General features: G+C 34.4%; 2 protein-coding genes and 1 pseudogene across 8 annotated transcripts; all 3 read right to left on the bottom strand.

Annotated features, from left to right (window-relative positions):
• Positions 1–10,472: 10,472 nt before the first annotated feature.
• Positions 10,473–18,472, bottom strand: LOC110733844 (BTB/POZ domain-containing protein At3g05675-like). Of its 7 annotated transcripts, none has more exons than XM_021913920.1 (3): positions 18,239–18,470; positions 12,772–12,828; positions 10,473–12,277 (listed from the first exon to the last, which is right to left on the bottom strand). In XM_021913920.1, exons 2-3 carry the CDS (start codon positions 12,781–12,783, stop codon positions 10,982–10,984), a joined length of 1,308 nt encoding a protein of 435 aa, XP_021769612.1. In that variant the 5' UTR covers positions 12,784–12,828; positions 18,239–18,470; the 3' UTR covers positions 10,473–10,981. The 7 variants fall into 7 exon arrangements, with proteins under 7 accessions (XP_021769612.1, XP_021769611.1, XP_021769610.1 ...); XM_021913919.1 differs by lacking the exon at positions 18,239–18,470 and adding an exon at positions 15,398–15,474; XM_021913918.1 differs by lacking the exon at positions 18,239–18,470 and adding an exon at positions 14,342–14,426.
• LOC110733845 lies at positions 14,174–16,273 on the bottom strand (annotated as a pseudogene).
• On the bottom strand, positions 16,279–17,487 carry LOC110733958. The gene is made up of 2 exons (XM_021914025.1): positions 16,530–17,487; positions 16,279–16,424 (listed from the first exon to the last, which is right to left on the bottom strand). Exons 1-2 carry the CDS (start codon positions 17,485–17,487, stop codon positions 16,279–16,281), a joined length of 1,104 nt encoding a protein of 367 aa, XP_021769717.1.
• Positions 18,473–18,944: the final 472 nt, after the last annotated feature.

Genomic DNA, 18,944 nt, shown 5'->3' with positions numbered 1-18,944 from the left:
ACTGGTTAAAGTTGTTTAGTTGTTATGAAGACATTTACAAATCATGGGAATTGTGAGTTACCAAGGACGGGTTTGGTAATTTACTTCCCATATTTTATAGAGAGATTATTATATATACACCCGGGTGCACCGTACACACATGAGTATTTGTTCTCATTTTAATGATTGTTTTTTCCTTGAATCATGAAATGAAGAGCAAAAACTAATCTTGGGTTAGTTGGGTGTACGGTGCACCCAAGTGTATATAATAAATTCCATGTTTTATGGGAATTGAAAATTCCCATGAATTTTTTTGTGGTCAACCAACTAAACCCCTTATTTCTCAATTCACATGAATTTTCAATTCCTCTATTTTTTTGTGCAACCAAACAACACGTTTGATTTAATCTGTGCTAGTTGGTGAATTGGTGATGTTCATTTGAAGGGCACAAAGTGTTTATGGTTTTATCTATTTCGTGTATGTTTCTTCCTTAATAATTACTCTTATTTGATTTATGTTAGTATTTAAGTACTTACTTATAGTGATAGCTCATGGATATTTTGGGATATTCCTATTGTATCAATCTAGACTTGACTTTTCTCATTATTGGTATAGTATTAACTTTTTGTCTTTCCATTGGTACACCTGTAGTATAGTTTTTTTTCCCAAATGTGACTAATATGACCCCAAAACCTAATCAGAGGAGACAAAAGATAATATTGTACCAATGGGAAAAGTCAGATCAATTCTAGAGTGGTACCAATGAGAATTTCCTAATTTTTTTTCCTATCCTATCAACTTCATTTGTAATATTTTTGTCCTTTTTTTTATGTCACATGGTAAATTAATCAAAATTTACTTTCTTTGAAAATAGATCAATGAATCAATCCTATGTTTTTCTATCAAATATTTTGTATCGTTTTGCGTCATGATTAATTTTCTATCACATGTTATATCAATTAAACTTCGATTTCTTCTAGTAATAGATCAACAAATCGATCTAATTAATTATTTTTCTGCTAACATTTTTCGTAGTATTTTATGTAATGCATGACATGTCCATCTCCTATTCCACCATGAATCAATCAAACTTTAATTTCTTTTAGAGATAGATGAACGAATCAACCAAATTAATTTTGTTTTTGGAAAACCCAATTCATTATCTACCAACTTATTTGTAACGTTTTATGTCACGATTTTTCTAGCTATCACTTGTTAGACTAACCAAAAATTAACCTCCCATTTGCATTGTAGATATTAATAAGACTACAAATTATGCAACACTGATATTTTACAATAAAACACTTACACTGCTTGGATCTTGGTTTTAACTGGGTTGAGAAAATGGATATCATTGAAAAAAATTCACCATAAGAGCTTTTTCCTTTAAACCTTAATTTCCAGTTCAACTTCCTTCTCGCTAAGCGGTTCCCCCTTGAAGTGCTCGCTTCTGCAGACTACATATGAAAAATACAATAATTGTGAGTAATACCAATCATAAAATAAAGAAACCATGCATGTATAAAATTATTTAGTAGAAATAATCATAAGCTTACAATATCAGTTGGTTTTGCCACCTTCTCTGGGTTCTGTGGGTGGTAGCCAAGGTGAATGAAGCCATCCACTTCATTTAGAGACATAAGTTGTAGGAGTGAGCATGAATCGGATATCTGATCTGAAATTGGATTTTGGATCGGGTATTCGATTCATGCTCACCCGTACAACTTATGTCTCTAAATGACGAAGTTGATGACTTCATTCACCTTGACTACCACCCAAATATCCATCTCCCAAAATTGGGTGATTTGATATCCGGAAAATTTTGGATAGGATAATTTCGATATCCAATACCCTAATCTTTAATAAAATTGTAAAAAAAATAATAATAATAATAGTATGATATTAATTTAATTGCAATATTGATTTGTTTTTAAAGGAAAATTGATGCATAGTTATACATCATCATACATAAATTACTTTATAAATTAAAAGAAAGAAAATTTTGAAAAAAATTCATATCTTCACAAAATGGGATACTAAACTGCAGGATATTTAAAAATTAATTTTTTTTACCACATAATTAATTGCAATTATGTATCAAGATTCTACAAAAATTAATTGCAACTATAACATTATTCAAATTACCAATTAACAATCAACTCGAACAAAACCAACAAAAAAAATGAAAAAAAAAAATAGTTGGGGGGTTTTTTAATGTAGGATTGAGAAGAGGTGAAATTTCTTATGAGATCTTTGATGGAGCTTTTTAAAGAAAGAAATTAAAATAAAAAACGACGCTCGATTAAACCTTTTGATTGAAACCACCTATGCTTTTGAAGGAGAACTCGCTAAAGCTGAGAACGAACGGTGCAAGGAAAAAGCTGCAAAGATTGATTCAGAATTTGAGATGCCTGACAAGGAGGTTGAGGTTTGAGATGAGAAAAGGATAGAGAAAGTTAGGGTTGTTAAAGAAGAGAATGTAGGAAACTAAATTTTAGGGTTTGGTGGAGTCTATATAAAGGAAGAAAATGATTCTCTTTGGGATTGGTGGGGTCTAAACTCTGAATGAAGGAAGATATGGAGTATGTGATTTCTACTAATATCGGATCTTTCGGATATCGGACATACGAAATTCAATGTTTGGATATTCGATATCCAATTTTTTGGATTGGATATCCGATCTGAAATTGATTTTGTATCGGATATCCATAATTTCCGAATTGGATACGGATCGGGTTATTGAATTCCCAGATAGTGTTTCTCGGCCCTACTAAGTTGTAGGTCAGAACATAGATCAATTAAGAATTGCAAAGCAAGAAGATACAAACGCACAAATTAAATTATGATAATTAATAAAATATTAATTAATAAAATATGAATTAATCATAATTTAGAATAATAGTGTCAAACTTTAGAGGATTTTAAAAAATAATCGGCATAAAAGATTTTGGTAGATTTCAAACGCACATAAACCAAATAGTACATATTAAAACTACCACCCAAACCAAAGATGTAAACACATGCCAATACAACTTCTGCACAAGAGCTAGCCCCTCCGAGCGCATCGTGCCAGTAGGCCACCCTAGTCTTATTATAATTGAATTATGTACCACACTTTTATATGAGTGAATTAATAAATGACCCAATAAACCATATAAATACACAATTAATGACACCAAATTAAATCATCATTCATTTCAAACATGTACAAAGAATAAGCCAAAGATGTTAAATACAAATCGGTAATTGAAAGGAAAATAAAAATTTCATAACAGTTCACCAAAATGCGAATATTGAAGGTTATAGATCAATGAATCAATATTTACTTTCTTTGAAAATAGATCAATGAATCAATCCTATATTTTTCTATCAAATATTTTGTATCATTTTGCATCACGATTAATCTGCTATCTATCACATGTTATATCAATTAAACTTCGATTTCTTCTAGTAATAGATCAACAAATCGATCTAATTAATTATTTTTCTGCCAACATTTTTCGTAGTATTTTATGTAATGCATGGCATATCCATCTCCTATTGCACGTTAAATCACTCAAACTTTAATTTCTTGTAGAGATAGATCAACGTATCAACTAAATTAATTTTTTTTTTGGAAAAACCCAGTTCATTATCTACCAACTTCTATTGTAACGTTTTATGTCACGATTTTTCTAGCTATCACTTGTTAGACTAACCAAAAATTAACCTCATATTTGCATTGTAGGTATTAATAAGACTACAAATTATGCAACATTGATATTTTACAATAAAACACTTACAGTGCTTGGATCTTGGTTTGAACCGGGGTCAATAAATGGATATCATTGAAATTTTTTTACCATTAGAGATTTTTCCTTTAAACCTAAATTTCCAGTTCAGCTTCCTTCTAGTTAAGTGTTTCCCCCTTAAAGGGCTCGCTTTTGCAGACTACATATGAAAAATACAATAATTGTGAATAATACCTATCATAAAATAAAGAAATTATGCATGTATAAACTTATTTAGTAGAAATAATCATAAGCTTACATTATCAATTTGTTTTGCCTCCTTCTCTAGGTTCTTCGGGTGGTAGCCAAGGTGAATGAAGTCATCCACTTCATTTAGAGACATAAGTTGTAGGGGTGAGCATGAATCGGATATTTGATCTGAAAATGCATTTTGGATCGGATATCCGATTTTTGCTCACCCCTACAACTTATGTCTCTAAATGACGAAGTCGATGACTTCATTAACCTTGGCTACCACCCAAATATCCGTCTCCAAAAATTGGGTGATTTGATATCCGAAAATTCTTTGGATCGGATAATTCCGATATCCAATACCCGAATCTTTAATAAAAGGGTATCAAAAAAAAATAGTAAAATAATAATTTAATTGCAATATTGATTTGTTTTTAAAGAAAAATTGATGTATACTTATACATCGTCATACATAAATTACTTTACTAATTAAAAGAAAGAAAACTTTGAACAAAATTCATATCTTCAGAAAATGGAATACTAAACGGCAGGATATTTAAAAATTAATTTTTTTACTACATAATTAATTGCAAATATGTATCCAAATTCTACAAAAATTAATTGCAACTATAACATTGTTCAAATTAACAATTAACCTTTTTTTGCTACATAATTTAACAATTCCCGTTGTACAATCAACTTGAACAAAACCCACCAAAAAAAATCAAAAAAATTATTGGGGGGTTTTTAATTTAGGATTGAGAAGAGGTGAAATCAGGGTCATAGCAACAAGTTTATTTTACTACCAAGACAACGAGGAAAGAGTTGGAAGAAAGGAATACCAAGTTTCAATTCAATAGACGGCTTTGAATTAGGTCTAGGTTGAAGGTAGAATAAGGTGTAGTATCCCAATAATTGGGAAAATATTTGACGAGATCTTTGATGGGGCTTTTTAAAGGAGGACATCAAACCCAAAAACGTCGCTCGATTAAACATTTTGATTGAAACAACCCAGGCTTTTGAAGGAGAACTCGCTAAAGCTGAGAACGAACAGTGCAATGAAAAAGCTGCAAAGATTGATTGAGAATTTGAGAAGCCTGAGTAAGAGGTTGAGGTTTGAGATGAGAAAAGGATATAGAAAGTTAGGGTTGATAAAGAAGAGAAAGAGAGGCGAGGTAGGTAGGGGGGTCTGAATGTAAGAAACTAAATTTTAGAGTTTGGTGGAGTCTAAATAAGTGAATCGCTAAACATCGCCCGTTAAACTCCATATAAAGCCCACAAATTTGTATTGAAGTGACCTTATTGCCCTTTTCGTTTTAAAAAAAAACCACTCTCTACATCTCTAAAAAAAAATCAGAAAGTCTACCTCTCTAAAAAAAATTATTTACGACAATGTCGAGGCGGCAAGGGAAAGAGGTGGCGGCGGCGGCGGCGGAGGAAAGGCGGCGACTTGGTGGCAAGGTAATTATTTAAATATATTTTTTTTAAAAAAAAAATAAGCGGCGAAGGTGGGGCGCCTGAACTGGACGTCCACCCAGAGGCGGCGGCGCCAGCTCCGGCAGCCAAAGCCGGTGGCGGGGCGTGTGGCTTGGAAGCCCAGCCACGGAGAGGCGTCCAAACCAGACGCCAGGCCATAGGCTCTAGCTGCCAGATCTAGCGCCTTCGCCTATGGGTGGGCGTCCAGTTCAGGCGCCTGCCCACTGGCTATGGCTGCCGGATCTGGCGCCACCGCCAGTAGGTGGGCGTCCTGGCCAGGCACCCCACCTCCCGTATATAATTTTTTAAAAAAAATTAAAACCATTTCGAATTTTCAAACCATTTCGAATTTTTTTTTTATACAATTTCGCCATTTCAAATTTAAAACCATTTCGAATTTTCAAATTTAAATCCATTTCGAATTTTCAAATTTAAAACCATTTCGAATTGTCAAATTTAAAACAATTTCGAATTTTCAAATTTAAAACCATTTCGAATTTTTTTTAATACAATTTCGAATTTTCGAATTTAAAAAAAAACCATTTCGAATTTTCGAATTAAAAAAAAAAACCATTTTGAATTTTCAAACTTAATTTAAAAAAAACCATTTCGAATTTTCAAACTTAATTTAAAAAAAAAACCATTTCAAATTTTCAAACTTAATTTTTAAAAAAAAAAAACCATTTCGAATTTTCAAATTTAAAACCATTTCGAATTTTTTTTTATATACAATTTCGAATTTTCAAATTTAAAAAAAAAAAACCACAAAAAAAAAATACATTGCAGGGGCGGCGTCTGGCAGAAACGCTAGAGCCATGGAGATGGCGCCTGGCAGGGCCGCCACATCCATAGGACTGGCGCCTGGCCAGGACGCTTGTGTGGTGGTTCTGGCGTCTGGGCTTGACGTCGGTGCCGTGGTTGTGGCGTCTGGCTTGGACGTCCATGCTACGGTAGTGGCGTCCAATTTAGGTGTCGGCTCCAATGCACAGGCACCTCTTTCAGACGCCGTTCCGTACAACGTGAATTTTAACGGTACTTTACCTCGTTTTCCGTCGACGACGACGTACCTCCGGCGTCCCCCGCATCTCCGGCCTGCCCTCCGGTCTCCCCCGGCGACCCAGTATGGCTCCACATTTTTGAAATCGAGATTTGGTCAATTTGACTACAATTTTAGAAATGAGCAAAATTGTCAAACCAAGTCTAATTTGTGGGCTTTATATAGAAAATTGTAGGCGATGTTTAACAAATCCCAATAATAAAGGAAAAAAGGGATTCTCTTTGGAGTTGGTGGGGTCTAAACACTTAATGAAGGAAGGTACGAAGTATGTGAATTTCTTCTAATATCGGATCTTTCGGATTTCGAATATACGAAATTCAATATTTGGATATTCGATATCCGATTTTTTGGGTTGGAAATCCGATCTGAAATTGATTTTGTATCGGATATCCATAATTTCTGAATAGGATGCGGATCAGATTATTGAATTCCAAGATAGTGTTGCTCTGCCCTACTAAGTTGTAGGTTGGAACATAGATTAGTTAAGAATTACAAAGCAAGAAGATACAACTTTTTTTTTACATGAGCAATTAATAGAAAAATGAATTACAAATTAAACTACGAAATAAGTATGCCAAACTACTTAGAGGAGCTTTACTAGCTTCAATGTAACAAATAATATAATTAAAACTTAAGTACATCATCTCTAAAACAAATTGCCGACTTGAAAACTCAAGTATTTGCCATTGAACTAGGATATAGAAGATATAACTTACTAATAAAAATTAGGATATAAACTATAATATGTGGATATCTTTTAAACAAAGTAAGAATTTTTTCATATCAATTTTTTTCATATACTAGTATATTTTAAACAAATTAAGAAAGTTTTCATACCTTATCAATCATTACGTTGTCATTTCGAACAGACATTGTGATCAACTATTTTGTAAGCGTTCATCTAGTGAAATCCTTGGCATTCTTCTTTGCTAAAAAAGGAAATTTTTTTGGTGACACCCCACTACTTATTTTTCTCTTTGGTAAATTGGAAAAAAATATTAAAATTTTTGAAAATCATTAAAAAAAATTTATCACCAAATATAATAACTATTTTAATTAAAATACTTAACCATAGTTAGTTTTTTAATAATCAATATTTTTTTTTATATTAAAACCACCCCTCCCCCTCCCCCCACCAGCCAACCACCATCTCCCCTGGCCTCCCTTTCCCTGTCGGCGCCCAACATACCTTCCTATGGGACTTCCCCTCATCGACCGACCCTACCCCGACACCCCAGCCTCCTACTACAACTAGGAAACCTACTCCTAACTTGTAAAGAAAAAGTTTTGCAAATATGATCTTTAATGCTAATATATCTTCTAATAATTATTGAACGACAAACTTTCATATGTGGCTGGTTACACCGCCAACCACATTTTTTTTTTTTGAAAGAATTGTTCGGGTTACTTCGTCAGAGGTTACTTGACCAGTCAGGGGTTACTTACTCGATCAAGGGTTACTCGGTCAGTCATGAGTTACTAGGTTAGGGGTTTCTCAGTCAGGAGTTACTCGTGTGTTAGCTAGCCACACGGTGTGGCCAACCACACTTTAAAGTTGCTAACTAAATTATATTAACAATTATATCCTAATTAATTATAAAAATAAAAGACTAAATCTTTTAACCATGCATATCGGTGAAATCTTGGTTTGAGGTGTAATTTATAGCCCAAACCAATACCAAATCATATTAATTCGATTTGGGATTATTCAAACCGCACCGCACCATATTATTATTCAGTCCAAACCAAACCACGGCGTTTTTTAATTCGGTTTTCAAAACAAAAAACAAACCGCAGCGCGTTATTTGGGCTTTGGGTTTTTAGCTTTACTAGTTTTAAACCCAGGCGATGTCCCGGAGCATTATGAATATATTAAAACTAATTTTTATTATAATTAGGTGATATATTAACATAAATTAGTTATATTTTTTTTTTTAGATTAATTATTTTTATAATAGAACTTGTATCATTAATTTATTTTTTTTCAACTTTATTGAACATTAAAATTCATCATCTATTATTGAGTATCCTAGATATTATTAGTTTATTTCGTTCTTCAATTATTAAAAACTCCTTAAAATTGACATATATGTGGAAAAAATTAGCATAAAAAGTGCAACATATTTTTAGGTTACGTATTCAAATAATTATAGGGTTGTCTGTGTCTGAACATATGAAAAAGATGATATCATTTTCGTTATTATAAATTGTTGAAAATATACATGGATAAAATCTATATGTATTATTAATTTTGAAATTTATGAACACAACTAACTCTTTGAATATAAAATTTGTTGACACAAGTCTGTAGAGTGGTGGTAAAACTTGAATTATAAATAACATAAGCTCATGGATTTAAATATCAATGCTAACAATTTTTGTTTGAGGGAATAATAATGATCATTAATAGACTAGTATTACATGGCGTAACATCATATGCCAAATGACAAATTAAAATTGCATGTCTTGCCATGAGTTTTAATTTTATATATATATATTGAATTGATATTGATATTGATTTGTAACTTTTTTTGGCCCTGACTCAACATAATTTGTTTTTGGCGCCTTATATAATAGGGCTGAACATCAAATTTGGGCTATAATTTAGATATGGACCTATATTTCGGTTTGATTTTCGATTTTTCGTTATTTCAAATCTTAAAACCAAAACCAAACTACAAACCGTAATTTTTTAATTTATCAAATCACACTGAATCATATTAACAAAAAAAATCGAACCGCATTACTAATTCGGTTTGGTTTGCGATTTAGTTCGATTTTAAACCGTATTAGTTTAACTTCTAATTACAGCAAAAGAAAAAAAATCTTATATGTCAGACATTTAAATGAGCGACACCTCATAAATAGCCAACATTATCTTTTAATGATAACTAATGTGGCTATCGCGCGCAATGCACACACCATAAGTCCATAACTAGTCATCTACGAGAAGGTCTTTTAGTTGTTAAAAAAAATATTTTAAAAGGTATAAATGTCCGCAAACTATAAGAGTTTGAAAAAGGCAATAACATGAATGAGGGCAAATAAGTAAGTAAACATTTTAGAGGTATAATTGTCCAAGCACTATTTATAAGAGTTAAATCATTAAATCAAACAAAAAAAAAGTTTAGAGGCAATTAACATCACAATATTATTGTCCTCAAACTACTCACACTATTCATAAGTGTTTTTTCATACTTTTTATAAGATACGGATAGAGATAGGGATTTACAATGGTTGTCTAAACGGATCCTTTTACTCCAATAAATCAGCTACTAGTTTACACCTTACTCTTGCATGAACCACTTTAGTACTGCTTTACTTTTACAAAAACTTTTATTTGCAGAATTTTTCATGTGACATACTGTATTATGTAAACCATTATATCTGTACTAATCTATATTAAAAGACATTTCTAAGAAAGTCTATGGAGTTGTTTAGTTACACAAAGAAAATGGAAAAAGTGAAAAATTATGGGAATTTGAAAATGAAGGACTAGTTTGGTTGACAATAAAAAGTGTAAACGAGGGAATTGCAAATTTATGGGAATTGTGACTTCCCACAAAACATGGAAGTTAATTACCCAACCCCCCCTAAGTAAGTCAAAATTCTCATGATTTACAACTTCCTTCATTCCAACCAAACAACTTTATGCAATTCCCATGAATTTGATGAAGTAATTTAATTCCCATGAAATACAAATTCCTATGGGAATTTACTTCCCATAGCAACCAAACGACACATATATGTCACGTAGACCTCTCATTACGCTACGTCACCCACTCAACTTTTTTATTACGCCACGTCACCCACTCAATATCACGTGGTTTTTCCTTCCATTTGTTTCTCATTGCATGTCATACACTTATAATATAAAAAAAATAAAAAAATAAAATAAAATAAAAAGTACTTCATAAGATTTGAACATGCAATATCTAATTTTTAAAACCAAGTGTCTTACCACAAAAATATGTGATATTTTATGCTATACTTTGGATACAACATATTAATATGTATTAAAAATTTAATTACAAGAAACAATATACCAATCCGGAGCATCGTCCGGGCCCAAATACTAGTTGCTATGGTTCAACTAAAATGGTTCAACTCACAAGTTTATTCAACAATAACTTACTAGAGCAATACAGTTGATCCAAATTACACATTAAATAACTCTTACCACCTCCTCCGGCCTTCCTTTCCCTCAACGTTACCGGTGAAACCCCCTCGACTCTTCTTCCTACTGCTAATGCCACTGCTAACATCCTATCAGTCGGAGTAGTAGTATCACTGTCACTATCTTTCATGACATACACTGACTGTTACTAAACCCAAGCTTCTGCAGGCAGAAGTATCCAATTCTACCTAAATTTAGCCACTGTAAGCAACTAAGCATGGACATAAATAAATAAATTCGTCAGAAGAACTAGTCAGAGCAACCTATCATACTAGTCATAGCATGCTAATTTTGGATAAGCATAGTATTGATGAAACACATTGCAATTTCTACAATAATGATGCAGCAAACGGTGCCAGTCTCTTTTTGGCAACCTTAGACCTATAGCACCATACCTCAAATGCCTCAGTTAAGTCGGGATACTGAATATGTTGATTATCCAACCATTCTGTTAAAATCTCCGACTGATCCACAGATGGCAACGCAAGTATGATCGAAACAAATGCAGACTCTAAGGTCTGCCACACCTCACAATCTATTTTCGGCTTCAAATTATCCTCCTCAGTATCAGATGGAGCAGTGTCGATCAAAGGCTTTGTAACTCTTGCAAAGGGGAGCCATAACTTTACCATGTGAAGCCTCTTTGCAGTTGGCAAAACAACATTTCCATACCCGACTGCTTCTAATACTTTTGTTGCTACCTCGACCACCTTCATCTTTATCTCAAGTATTTCTACTTTTGAACTTGCTTTCTCAATAAGCTTGACAATCATATCAGAAACCTCTAGCCAAAAAATCACTAAATCTCTCATTATTTCAAGTTTTGAAGATATTTGACATGCCCATGATAGATCCGATAAATATGATTGTAGCAGCTCAAACTTTTCAGCCTCAAAAACTGTTTCTTCAAGCTCATTCAATAAAGATTCTAGAAGAGCACTAAATCTCAATAAGAGTCTTTTAATACAGTCTCTCACCTCTAACTTCAGCTCATCACATGAAGTGAGAAGTGGAGCGTCATCATCCTCAGCAAGCATGTACTCTAGCTGCTCTTGAGCCGAAGATTTGAGATCCTTCAATGATGGAGGTGGTGATGAAGTGGCAAATCGAATGGCTGACGTAAATATCCTCCAAATGGCACCATGATCTACTGGTTGAAGGCGGGCTAGAATTGAGTTAGCTGTGGGTCCAATGGCCGGTATGGTATGTAGAATTTCTTCCTCCTCAGCCTCTTCCCAAGGGACAGCTTCCAGATACTCTACAGAAGAAGTAATAATTTGAGGGCATCCCAGTTCAACAGCCACTCGAAGGATGCCAAGGGTGTTTCGAACCCCATGCCAACTTTCAGAAATCAAGCTGTCAGAAACATAGAGGAGACGTAGGAGAGTGATATTGTAGTCAAAGTCAGATTCTTGGCAATGAACCTCAACACAGGTGCGTGCATCAAGGATCTGACATGTTGGCCAAGTGTCAGAGAGACGATCAGCAAAATACTTACTTTTCTTGACAAGGATGGAGGAATGGCAATATAGCCATTCGTCACGACCTTCAGGAGTCCGCAGCCTAACAACAACATCACTAGTTGGCCGGTCATTAAATTTGAATGAAGAAGCTAAACCATTCTCCTGCTCAAAGGACATTGAGGACCCAAATTGAAAGAGTTAGTATAGAAAATATGGTGTGCAACCAGCACATATATACACAAATGTATATTTTTACTCATTGGCCAACTTTTTCAAAATACATTAAACTTAGCCACACCTTCTTACTTGAGCTCAACTCAGGCTGTGAGTGCACTCAGAGGTAAGTCGCCAATTGTGCATTTCAAGCTTGAGTCAAGCTCAGGTCCAAGCTAATTTGAGCAAAACTGAGTTAATTCAGACTGAAGCTCCCTCAGCCCATTATCATCCATGGTACTAAAATTATTCTTGCAGCTCAAAGTTTTCAACAGGGTACAAAATGCATCCGGGTTTAAAGTTTTTACAAACATTCTATCACCCTATTCTATCCATAGTCAGTTGCTGAGAGACAACATAGCAGCAAATTCGGGAAAGGATAAAAGAAATAAGAACTGCATCATTAGTTTTCAATGAAAGAGCCAACTGGTCTAAATACTTACAGGCTTCTCCATTCAACTGACAGGAAGCTCTGGGCGTGAAGCAACCAATCATCACAACTACAGATTCACAAAACAATGAAGAGCAAGTTATAGTGATTAGCAGAATTTACAACACCTTGAGCCGATATAGATTAGCATGAAATAATATAAGGCGAATGATATTACTCTACGGTGGCTATCAAAGTCAGTAGGCACCATCAATAACTTAAATGAGTACATGCTGAATGAGACCAATCAGTAAGATCCCAATGAAGCTAGTCAGCTTATAAAGATAACACATCGATCACTACATCAACATGTTGTACATTGAGCAACAAAACAATGTCTTTCGTCAAACTGCAAAAAAGTCTTATATATCTAATTCTAGTTGAATTCATTTTACTCAAATGCACTAACTTCATATTCCCCCTTCGCACTTAAATGTTCTAATCATATCTCCTCTTCGTCACTTTGGCAAACTCAACTCCCATTAAAAAAAAAAAAATAAATAAATAAATAAAAAAAAAAGGAATGAAATTATGTATTCACCCTCTCATCAGGTAAAACTAGAAAAGTCAGTTTCCCAAAATGTCAATTCATAAACTATTATTCTAGTTATTCATTTTAATAGATTTCTCTAACAGCCATGCTCTTGCCATTAAGCACAAGCTCAACTTCTTCAGAAAGACATCAATTGAAATAATGCACTTGCTTTCTTATAAAAGTGTGTCACTATTTCTTTTCAGCTACAACAGTAAGATTATCAGTTTCCCAAACCATGTACAGTCAAGTGCATAGAATCCCCCCCCCCCCAATCTTCCTATTTAAAATTCATTTCCTATATAAGGGATTGAAAAGTAACATTATCATAAACGAAATGAGTAAAACAAATATAAGTATATAACCAACCCAATCACAGAAAAATAGTAAAAAGAAATATAATACAGGGAGTAGAATTTGACATCTATTAACAAACAGATCACCAGTAGCTTAATAAACTAACATGACCTAGTAAAACAATTTCCAGTCAAACTATTCATAAGTTAAGTGTAAAGGACAAATAAACATATTCAAGTCAAGAATTGGACAACCAACTCATAAGTCAGCGACTACAAATAAGGGCACATCCACATCCACTCGATTCTTGGAATCGCAGCACAAGATTCACCATTCCTTAGACCAGACCAGGAGAGAAAATGAAAATTTAAGACATAACTACATCTGCCTACAATATAAAAGGAATTTTTCCGTAAAATAGAAGCTTAAGAAATCAAACTGAATTTTGAGTTATACATGAACTCTGTTATTGGTCAGTCAAAGGGTTGATTGCTTCATTTGTTACTGCTTTGTCAGCACCAGGAATATTTGCAAGCATTATCAATTGATAGTATTAAAGAAATAATTAACAAGAGAGATAAGTAAATGCTGCATGTAAAAAGAAGAGCACATAAATCTCCATGTTCCTTTAGCATCCTCAAAATAAGCAGAATTGAATTATATCTTAAAGCATAACAAAGCTATAATCCAAAAACTCAAAGCCAGAGTACAACAATAATAGACGACATAACTCAAGGTTAACTAGAATCTTTACCACTAAAATGTCTCCTAAAGTGCTGACAAAAATTTGCTGATCTTTACCACTACAAAGTCTGTCTACAATGTGGTACTTGCTGAAGAAATTGATGCTTAAGACCCATAATCGTATAAGAAAGAGTCACTAATAATTGGCAGATCAGAACAGATATGTGCAGGTAGCTCGACTGCCTTACTGGCCATGGTACTCTAATTTTTACTCTAATTTTTACTACTCTCCCTTATTTCTTTCATTTGATTCATCCGCATAAGTTCTACAGATGTAGTTTAATCTTAAAACTTGTGCAAGATTCATCCACGATGGTTTTTTTTTTTTTTTCCTTTGGTTTAAAATCAGATCTCTTCTCTCTCACGAGACTCTAGCCTAGAAGCGGTTAAGGCGCTGTGCCTTGTGTCTTGCACTCCGCCGAAGGTGATTAGAGGTGCCCTGCAGCTGTAAGTCACTGGGACAGGGTGTGTCTGATGCGATTGGGTTTGCACTGCTCTTCACCTTTTGCCTAGGCGCATCGGAGGTCAGCTCTTCAAAACTAAGATCAACGTACTCATCACTATCATCTACATAAACATCATCTACGCCAATGTCTTCTTCCATCTCATCTTCATCATCCGATGTCATCATTCTAATAGATTTTTTGTGAGACAAGCTACTAGCATGACCCTGGAGGGCTTGGAGCCATGCCTAACCATCCTTGATGCCGCAGTGACATGGCTAGGATCACAAGTTCGGACAACTCCACCAACTGCACCCCAATTTGAATTATCACCATCAAACACAAAATTATCTTCATCGGCACAAGAGCTCTCATCCATTTTCCCAAGTAGCCACTCATTACAATCATCAATCTCTTCCAAGAGATTGGATTTGGCAGCGTCTTTCCTATTGTATCGGCATTGCAATGCACGATTGAATTTAACAAAGACCAGATCATTCAATCTACCTTGTGCCAATTTGTTTTTCTTATTAGTATGGAGCTGTTAGAAGTTAAATGTATAAGTTTATGTAATCAAAACTTAGTTCAATAAAAATAAAAATAAAAAGAAAATATCCACTTACAAGTTGAAAACCATCCCAATTCCTTTCACAACCAATAGCACTACATGTGAGGCTAAGAACTCTCATCGCAAACTTTTGGAGGTTGGGTGTTGAACATCCACCAACACTCCGCTATAAACAACCAAACATTGAAAAATTCAATAAGTAGCGTAAGACAACAAAGATGTCAATGATTGGCATTCCTAAATTCAATTTTTCTTTTTTTTTTTTTTTTTTTTTTACCTGGCGGTTTTGTCTTCCTTTGCCTAACAGCTATGGGTAGGCCAAAGAGACTGGAAGCATTTCGATATGCATCTAATTCAAAACTAATCTTGTCTTGTAGATCCAATTCTGGGACCAGCCGTGTAAGGCAATCAAGAAAACCCTTCATAACTTCCTCACAGCCTGATACATCAGGGTTATCGTAATGAGGTTCTGGATTTAGCAAATAGCCCACCGCATGCAAAGGTCGATGAAGTTGACAATTCCATCTTTCATCAATATACTCAAAGGCTTTCTTGTAGTGCTCCTCCGTAGTAAAACTATTAGCGATAGCTTCATTGGCTCTGTCCATAGCTTCATATATGTATCCCATGGATGGCTTTTTCTCTTGATCAAGCATTCTTAAAATCTTAATTAGTGGTCCCGACAACTTGAGAGCATAAACAACATTCTCCCAAAAGGTGTCTTGCAAAATAAAGGATGCAACTTTCTTTGCCCCCACTTCTTTTGGCCAGTTGGAGACATTTCATTCCTGAGATTTAACCATCTTCTTTAAGTTGTTTCTTTGCTTGTGAAATTGTGCAAGAGTAATGAAAGATGATGCGAATCTAGCGATTGTTGGCCGACAAAGAATCCCTTGATTTGTGAACCTTCTCATCATGTTCACTAGAGACACATGGCTATTTATAGTCATTGATGAAATTGCACTTCTTCAAGGCATCCTTAACTTTTGTAATTTTTCCAATATCCTCCAGCATGAGATCAATACAATGTGTCGCGCATGGAGTCCAATAAAGACATGGCCTATTGGCCTCTAGTAATCTTCCTAAATTTTTATAAAAATAGGAAAAAAAAAAAAAAAAATAATCAGATTCAAATTACTATCATGCCATGAATTGAAAAATGAAAAGAAAGAAGCTCATATTCTTACCTGCTTTAACATAAGTAGGTGTATAACTGGTCACCACTTGAACCACATTCTTCTCTCCAACTTCCTCCACCATGTTATCCAACATTTGAAATAGCGAGTTAACATCTTCCACAATTTCAGACACATCTATTGATTTTGTGAACACGGAGCCCTTCAAAGAGTTGACTAGAAAGTTCACAAAATCCTTTTCAGCAACTGAATCATGCCATCCATCAACTACAATTGAACAACCTTTTTGAGCCCACTCTTTTTTATGCTCCTTCATTTGCTTAAGAATGTCATCTACTTCCTTCTGAAGGAGGGGAGCTTCTAGCTCATGCACGCTTGATGGTTTCAAGCCAGGACCATATTGTCCAACTGATTCAATCATCTCTCCAAAACTTTCATAATTAGCAGCACTAAATGGTATTCCCGCATCATAAAACCACCTAGCTATATCTCTACATACTTTATCCCTAGACTCCTCATCACAATTACCTCGTTGCATCCCTTCATTCCCATTCTTTCTACGCTTGATTGCGTCTTCACGACTAGGAGTGAAGTACATGTCCACCTGACCCATTTTTCTTGGTCTTTTAGCCAGTTTACCCGAGCCACCTCCCTTCGAGTTCAATGTTTCACAATCTTCTTCCTCATCACTATAATCATCAACATCATATTGAGTTACCCTTGGTAATATTTGACCACCACTCTTTGCTAGTTGCTTCTTTATCATAAAAGACTTCACTTCCTCCTCTACATGCTCCGGAAAACTAAAGTATTTAGTCACATTTCTAAATCCTCCGACCAAATGTTGCTTTAAACGGTAAGCCCCTCCCTTAGTTACTTTACCACAAAAGTTGCAAGTAAAATTGTTCCTATTATTAGGTTCCGGCCTTCCATATTTCCCTGCCGGATCCTTAGGGTCCAATGAACACAGAGAGGAAATCGCCAAATCCAAATTACCAGAATTCATCATCTTAATTCTCAAACAACTAAACAACAAGCTGAAAACACAAAAAATACCCAAAATAAACAAAAGACCTACCATACTACCAATTGAACAAAAAAGAAAGATAAAAATATCATATACCTCAAATGAGCATCAAGGAGAGTCAGCACAGTCGAGCCGGCGAACTCGGAGATCACTACCGAACAACGCTGGTATGGTATACTGCAGCAGGGCACAGCTAGGGTTTTCCGGCCTTCGAAGGACAGAGAATTGAGATCCAAAGGAGTTTTTTTTTTTTTTTTTTCCCTTCTATGTATTCAATTAGATGTTTAAATAAAATAAAATTGGTTGGTCCCTCAAAAAATTATACAGACGCGCATCAAACACCATAAAGCGCAGGCGGGTCGCCTTGCGCCTCCGCTAACTTGATTCAACTCTATAACAAACACATTTATACACCTTTATCCTTTGCATTCGGCTATTCCAAATATGAGCTTATAATAACAACTTGGTTTGTCAGAATCAGTGATTATTCTAATTAAAGCACAATAAAGCATAAAAATTGTACTCGTAGTTTGTTTTCAATTAATTGTATAATTCAAATCATTACCCAAATTCTAACACTCGAATTAACAATCTAAAAGAGTAATAGCAAAAAAAATAATGCATACAGATACACCAAATGATGATGAAAAATAAGCACAAGAATAAAAATCAAAGTATAATAAAAAATTATAAAAAAAAAAAAAAAAAAAAAGTAGAAAAATTAGTTAAATACCTTGAATTTAAGAGTTGCAATCTTGCATTGCATGATTAGATTAATATATTTGCACATAATTCCAAGGTTTGAAATTGGTAAAGCAATTGATTTGAGCAAACTACTTTCTCTCTCTCTTCGACTTTCACAGTATGAGTTGAGAGTTGAAAGTGTCTAATTTGTTGGAAAGAAGAGTGATAATATGAGATGAGCACGTGGAGTTTAACAGTTAGTTTTATGGCATTGTCACATATTGGGCCGGATTATATTTTCTCGGCCCGAAAATATTTATTGGATTTAGGCAAACATTTTTTAACGTTTAGTTAATTAGGCTTGAAATGCCGAAAATAACCATTTAATCACCAAAATAAGCAAAAAAAAATTTATATGAATCGCGGTGTGTATATAATAACTTTTTCTTCCTTGGTCCACAATACTCCTCATTACTACATCAATACTATCTATACTATGTATTAAAAGGGCTTCCTAAACAAGCCTACGTACCACGTGAGTACGTGACGTCTTCCTAAAAATAAGGATTCTACAAGATTTGAACCCACGACCATCAGCTTAAAAACTAAAGTGTTAACCACTAAACAATCACCATATTATATGTCATTTACCAAAATTAAATGTAAATAATCATGGAATTAATGCAATAACTCGGGGCATCGTCCGGACCTAAAAACTAGTTTTGAATTATACTTCGTATATCTCTTCTCATGAT

The sequence above is a fragment of the Chenopodium quinoa genome, unplaced genomic scaffold (assembly GCF_001683475.1).
Source record: "Chenopodium quinoa cultivar QQ74 unplaced genomic scaffold, ASM168347v1, whole genome shotgun sequence".
In the NCBI taxonomy this organism is placed as follows: Eukaryota; Viridiplantae; Streptophyta; class Magnoliopsida; order Caryophyllales; family Amaranthaceae; genus Chenopodium; species Chenopodium quinoa.
This window is presented reverse-complemented; position numbering and strand designations above follow the sequence as displayed.